A 6,827-nucleotide genomic window follows, 5' to 3' on the forward strand; every position below is an offset into this window, starting at 1 on the left:
GGGGGGAGAGAGCCGGGTGTGGTAGCGCATGCCTGTAGCCCCAGCACTTGGGAGGCACAGGCAGGCAGATCTCTGAGTTCAAGGCCACCTGGTCTACATAGTGAGTTCTAGGACAGCTGGAGCTACAGGGAGACCCTGCTTCAAAAAGACAAAAAAAAAGGTGGGGGGGAGGCAGCTAGAGAGATGCCTCAGTGGTTAAGAGTACTGACTGTTCTTGCAGGAGGACCCTTGTTTGTTTCCCAATACCCACAGAACTCCATAACTCCAGTTCCAGGGGATCCAATGCCTCTTTGGCCGCCACAGGCATTACACACACATGATACACTTACATGCATGCAGGCAAAACACCCATACACATAAAATTAAATAAATTAATTAAAATTTAAAGCAACAAAAATGTAGGTGTGGAAACTGGTTTGTTTTTTAAAGAAAAAGCCACCAAAAAAGTGGTTCTCTCTGGACATAAAACTGATTACTGTTTTACTCTTCCCTGGTTTTGGCTGCCTTGCATCTAGGCCAAACTGAAACACAAGGTTGCTGCCCTTGTCCATGCTGATGCACTTTGGTTGAGAAAGGACTTTTTAGGTAGCTTCATGGGCAAGGTAAGACTTGGCCTATAGTTAACCTTGTGTGCAGTTGGCAGGTTGGCTTACCTGCTTAAAAGCAGGTATCAGAGCTGGGCGTGGTGGTACACACCTTTAATCCCAGCATTCAGGGGGCAAAGGCAGGCAGATCTCTGAGTTCAAGACCAGCCTAGTCTCCATAGTGAATCCAGGCCAAATGTGACTACAGGGAGACCCTGTCTCAAAAAGACAAAAAAAAAAAAAAAAAATTGGTGTCTGGGTGACAGTGCTCTTTGCTGGCTGGCACAGGGCTCCTGGTGCTAAAGGACCTGGGCATCCAAGTGGACCGCTACATTGCCTCAGAGGTGTGTGAGGACTCCATCACGGTGGGAATGGTGCGGCACCAGGGGAAGATCATGTACGTCGGGGACGTCCGCAGCGTCACACAGAAGCATGTATGTTCATGCTGCAGAGCATGTTAGGCTTTTCCCCTGCACCCTCAGCTTCTGGAGATGCCTGGTCCTCCCCCTTCATTTTGTCCATCTGTTTTCTCTTTCACTTTCCTCCAGCCTCTCTTCTCCTTAGCTTCCAGTTTTCTTCTTTGATTCCTGAGGGCAGTGAGCAGATTAGAAATGGGAATTGGGGAACTGAGGGTGGAACTGTAGAGCCTAGCATGTCTGAAGTCCTGGTTCAATCGCCAGTGCTGTATAAAGTGGGATGCGGAGAGTGGATGGAAGATCCTGCTGTTTGGGACTCCAGCTGCTCGCAGGCTTTTTATGGTAGTATGATTTAGATTGGAGAGAGGTTTCTGTCCTCCAGGTACTTTGGCCACGTACTTTTACCAGCCTCTATTTTATGCTGGCATTCTTGTCTTAGGTCCTGTGTCCTTCCAGTTTTATAGGTTTATCTCAGCAATTCCAGGGAGAGTCATTCACATGGTGCCAGGAATACCTTCCTGCCCAGGGAAGGCTGTTTGGTGGTACTGTTTATTTGATTTGTGGTTTTTTTTTTTTTGCTTGGGACTCCCTGGACTCACTGCTGTTCTGTATAGTGGTCCAGTTTGGTCCAGTTTGGTCTGCTTGCTCATTGAGAATCTGAGCCTAGAGAGCCTCAGTGACTGTTAATCACAGATGGTTTTTCTTTTTCTGCCTCTGTCCCTGGACAGTAGGCCCATCATGTTATCTTTATCCTCCTAGATCCAGGAGTGGGGCCCATTTGATCTGGTGATTGGGGGCAGTCCCTGCAATGACCTCTCTATTGTGAACCCTGCCCGCAAGGGACTTTACGGTAAGTGCCTGCCTCACCCTCTGCCAGGGTCAGTGCTTCTACACTTAGGTTTGCTCCTTAGACATTTCTGCCCAGGATTGCTCCTCCTCATGACCACCTTCCCTCACCCTCCCCATGCCTGAGTCACACCAGTGTCTGACACAGACACCTCCAGCTGATGACTTTCTCTTCCAACCTCTCAGAGGGAACTGGACGGCTCTTCTTTGAGTTCTACCGCCTCCTGCATGATGCGCGGCCCAAGGAGGGAGATGATCGCCCCTTCTTCTGGCTCTTTGAGAACGTGGTGGCCATGGGCGTTAGTGACAAGAGGGACATCTCACGATTTCTCGAGGTATAGCCGGCCACCTTGGTTTGACCAGCTCACTGATGGCTTCTGTCTTGGACTGTTGTTTCATCCTGACTCGCCTGCATTGCAGAGCTGGGGAACGGAGCTGGGGACTAGGGACTGGTGAGGCAACTTCCCCCTTTCCAAGAGGCCTGTTTGGGAAGCTCTGGGCTTCCCACTTAGAGAGGAAGGCAGTGCTGGAAGCCCACCCAGAAAGATGAGTGCTCACTTGAAGAGGTGTGATGGGAGTAGGTTTCAGGCTAAAGGACCTGTCTCTCAATGCGGGGGGGCGCAGTTTCTGGGACTCTGGATTCTGTACTATTACATGAGGGGGGAGTGTGGATATGGCTTTTGAGATATCAGATTCCATTTTCTCTGACCAGAATGGTTTTTCCTAACTCCCTGGCACCCTAATGGGTGCTTTATAACACCTGAGATGAAATCATGGCCTTTTTTGGTTTTATTTCTTAGGATATGAATCCTAGTTCATCAATGAGCCAAGTATAAGCCATCCATAGAGGACTAGTGCTACCAAAGGCATTCTTGGGATTGGCTGTTGGCCCATGCTCCCATGTCTCAGGCTTAGTAACACCTCAAATTGGTGATCTGACTTGAAGTATGAGGGCACAGTGAACACACATGCTTGTTGGAACTTGCTAAGCCCTGAGTGGTCTGTTGTAGTAGCCATCAGCCTCATGTGGTGATTTTAGCAGGAATTAGCCTTTCAAGCACGTGGAACCACCCATAGTACACTGTGGCTGCTGAAATGAGCAGTGTAGCTAGGCAACAGTTCTCATCATTGCAAGTTCAGTTGGACTGTGTTGGTCTAGAATGTTCCAGCAAGCACATGTGGAATGTGGTTAGGTTTGTTGGGCCTTCAGGCCATCCCAGTGTGTGGCTTCCTAAGAAGAGTCTTAAAGGCTTTAGGCTTTAAGGCTCTTGGCCAGCCCAGTTACCCAGCAGTATTTAATTAATATTCCTCCTTTGCTCATCTTTAAACCATCTCATGTTTTGCAGTCCAACCCTGTGATGATTGATGCCAAAGAAGTGTCAGCTGCACACAGGGCCCGCTACTTCTGGGGCAACCTTCCCGGTATGAACAGGTCGGTGAGAGCTCCTGATGGAGGGTAGGGGGTAGAAGAGGGTAGAGGAGGGTGTCTGTAGGCTGTAGACAGCCTAAGGGAGGGAGAGAGACACTGAGGGACCCACCTAGGCTAGTCTCTGATGAAAGCCTGTGTGCTCTGCCATTCTTTTTTTATTTTTTAACATTCTATTTTTGGGGAATGAATACTGGGACTTGAACCTTTTGCACATGTTAGCAAGTGCTGTACCACTGAACTGTATCCTCAACTCTGGTGTTTTGAGACAGGATCTCACTCACTATGTAGTCTGTTCTGGCCTCAAACTCTGCCTCCTAAGTGTTAGGATTACAGGCCTGTGTTATAGCACCTAGCAAACTTCTTAACCTTAGGAGAGGTCAGCACCAAACATGATCTTCAGTTACCTGGGCTGCCCCTTCAGAAGCAACACATTGCCTCAAAATTTTAATCTTTGGAGAAAACTCACATAGTTTAGGCTGGCTTTGAACTCACTATGCTTGCCTCAAATTTCTAATCCTTCTGCCTCTACCTCCTTTGGGCTGGGATTATAGGCATGTGCCACATCTCCTGGCAAAACTTAGTATTAAAGTGTACCTTTAAGATTTATGTTCCAATCACTTTTCATCTAGTGTACACACTTATGAAATCGCTATAAATCAAGATACAGGGTATTCTGTCATCTATAAAGGTTACTTTGTGGCAGGGCAATCAAAACTCAACACAGCTGATTTTTAAATGTGCTTTTTCCCTCCTGGGTAAGCATTAGAGCCCTGTTGGGCATTTTGAAGCCCTTTTTCAATTTGCCTGTAAGGATTAAAGCTTGGTTGATTTATGTCTGTCTTGGTACGTTTTAAGGGAGTTTGAGGATGTATGTGTATGCTTGGGGTAGGCAGCTTTTAACCTATCCTTATGTGTCATCAGGTGGCTGTCACAGTCTCTCTTGCTTCCTAGGCCATTGGCATCCACTGTGAATGATAAGCTGGAGCTGCAGGAGTGTCTGGAACATGGCAGAATAGCCAAGGTCAGCCCTAGAGTCCAGGAGAGGGTGGCAGGAGTAGGAGGTAGAGGTCAGGATGAGGTGGCAAATGGTAGAGTTCTGTATTGTCTGTCCTTTGGGGATGGTGTAGGGAGGGTCACATGGCCAGTCAGCCAGGGAATGAGCCAAGGCTTTAGGCTTCAGTCTTATTTGCTGGGGTTCAGCACTCACCTTCTGGAGTTGGGGATTTACCATAGCTGGGTTTTTTTTGTGGGTTTTTTTGTTTGTTTTGTTTTTTGAGACAGGGTTTCCCGGTAGTCCCAGCTGGCCTGGAACTTGCTATGTAGACCAGGCTGGCCTTGATCTCACAGAGGTCCACCTGCCTCTACCTCCCAAGTGCTGGGATTAAAGGTATGCACCACCATGCTCGTCATCATGGCTCGTTTTTTTGCAGCACACAGAGTAGCCTCCTCTAATGTAGTTTCTCTTGGGAGAACTCTCATGTGAGTGCACGAGCATTCAGCTGCAGCATTCAGGACTGCAGAGCCTCGCGGTGCCAAGTCTTTGACACTCTTTGCCTTGTAAAGTTACCACACCACTGAGAGAACCAGTCCTTTGGGAGCCTTAGAGGAGTGAGGTGGTCACAGCTGCTGCTTCTCTAATCTGGCTAGCTTGATTAGACCAAGAATGTCCAGGTCACCTCAGGGTGAGAAGGGAAACAAGGACTCGGAAGGAAGCTTACACCTAGTCAACCTGGATAGACTGGATAGCCAGTATGGACAGGCAGATATCTGCTCATTTCTCTTCTCCTCTTTATCTTCTAGTTCAGTAAAGTGAGGACCATTACCACCAGGTCGAACTCCATAAAGCAAGGCAAAGACCAGCATTTCCCTGTCTTCATGAATGAGAAGGAGGACATCCTATGGTGCACTGAAATGGAAAGGTACCGTTCTGGGGGGCTTGTATTCTAACCTGGGCTTCATTTGAGGGAAAGTTCTTTGGCCTGCCACAGCTCATTCTCCTCAAATTTCTTGTGAGTTTTGCCAAACTTTTCCCAGCATTACAGGCTCCTGGGGAGGATTGACACATTTTATGGTTGGTTCTTAATCAGGGGTTTAGAAATCACACACCTAGGCTCCTAAAGACCTGTTGGAACCTCAGGAACACATTCCATGGCTTCCTTCCTTAACTTATGCCATCAGTATTTTGTAAATGTTTTGTAAACTGGTGTAGGTCCAAGTGGACCACATCCAAACTGGACTCAACAATGCTGGGCGAGCTCCTAGGATAACCAGACAAAGAGGCCATTCACACAAACACCCTGAGAAAAGGATATCCTGGAACTTGTGAAGTCTGACTAGTGTCTCTCTCCCTTTGGAGAGCTCTCTGAGGGGGCTTTATTTCTGGTGAATTTGAACTCAAGGTAGGGCTTACATTACCTGTCTTTATAACCCAGAGTTCTGGCATGTGGCTGGTGGTCTGTCCGATGTTGAATTAGCCAGAGAGGACAGAGACAACCTGCGTCAAGAGCATGGGACTGACTGGCTTGTAGCTTGTGCCATCAGCTCTTGGTGGATGGTCAGATGACTTGGAGCTGCTTGGCCTCTGTCTGCACCCAAACTTATTCTGCCGTTTTCTGCCTTCCTCCCCCAGGGTGTTTGGCTTCCCTGTCCACTACACAGACGTCTCCAACATGAGCCGCTTGGCAAGGCAGAGACTGCTGGGCCGGTCATGGAGTGTGCCAGTCATCCGCCACCTCTTCGCTCCGCTGAAGGAATATTTTGCTTGTGTGTAAGGGACATGGGGGCAGACTGAGGTAGTGACACAGAGTTAAACAAACAAACAAAAAACAAAACACAATAAAACACCAAGAACGTGAGGATGGAGAGAAGTATCAGCACCCAGAAGAGAAAAAGGAATTTAAAACAAAAACCACAGAGGCGGAAATACCGGAGGGCCTTGCCTTGTGAAAGGGTTGGACATCATCTCCTGATTTTTCAATGTTAACCTTCAGTCCTATTTAAAAAGCAAAAACAGGCCCCTCCCCTTCTTCCCCTCCTTTTTCAGGAGGGTCAAACCTTTTGTTTTCTACTCTTTTTAGAGGGGTTTTTTTGTTTGGGTTTTTGTTTCTTGCTATGACTGAAACGAGAGAGTTATTGCAGCAAAAATCAGTAACAAGAAAATAGTAAATATCTTGGCGAGGAAAGGGGGAGAGGAGAAAAGGAAATTCTATAAAAATTTATATTTTTTGTTTTTTTGTTTTTGTTTTTAACCGTATATCTTTTTGGTTGTCTCTAGCCTGATCAGATAGGAGCACAAGTGGGGACAGAATATAGAGACACTCGGGAGGCAGGATACCCTCCCAGCCCCTGAGCAGTCTCGCTAGCACCATTCCTGGTCATGCAAAACAGAACCCAACTAGGGCGCTGAGAACACCACACAAGACACTTTTCTACAGTATTTCAGGTGCCTACCACAGGAAACCTTGAAGAAAACCAGTTTCTAGAAGCCGCTGTTACCTCTTGTTTACAGTTTATATATATATGATAGATATGAGATATATATATATTATATAT

General features: G+C 47.3%; 1 protein-coding gene across 2 annotated transcripts in view; it reads left to right on the top strand.

Annotated features, from left to right (window-relative positions):
* Dnmt3a (DNA methyltransferase 3 alpha) overlaps positions 1 to 6,285 on the top strand; it is a 112,814-nt gene extending 106,529 nt beyond the window's left edge. For both annotated transcript variants that reach the window (XM_008848553.2, XM_017802146.1), the window contains 7 exons: positions 873 to 1,018; positions 1,760 to 1,850; positions 2,033 to 2,181; positions 3,193 to 3,278; positions 4,227 to 4,296; positions 5,076 to 5,194; positions 5,905 to 6,285. In XM_008848553.2, the coding sequence (XP_008846775.1) occupies positions 873 to 1,018; positions 1,760 to 1,850; positions 2,033 to 2,181; positions 3,193 to 3,278; positions 4,227 to 4,296; positions 5,076 to 5,194; positions 5,905 to 6,046 (803 nt within the window). In that variant the 3' untranslated portion in view covers positions 6,047 to 6,285. The remainder of the gene's footprint in view (positions 1 to 872; positions 1,019 to 1,759; positions 1,851 to 2,032; positions 2,182 to 3,192; positions 3,279 to 4,226; positions 4,297 to 5,075; positions 5,195 to 5,904) is intronic.
* The last annotated feature ends 542 nt before the right edge of the window (positions 6,286 to 6,827 follow it).

This window comes from Nannospalax galili, unplaced genomic scaffold (genome assembly GCF_000622305.1).
Source record: "Nannospalax galili isolate Female #2095 unplaced genomic scaffold, S.galili_v1.0 scaffold1191, whole genome shotgun sequence".
Lineage (NCBI taxonomy): Eukaryota > Metazoa > Chordata > Mammalia > Rodentia > Spalacidae > Nannospalax > Nannospalax galili.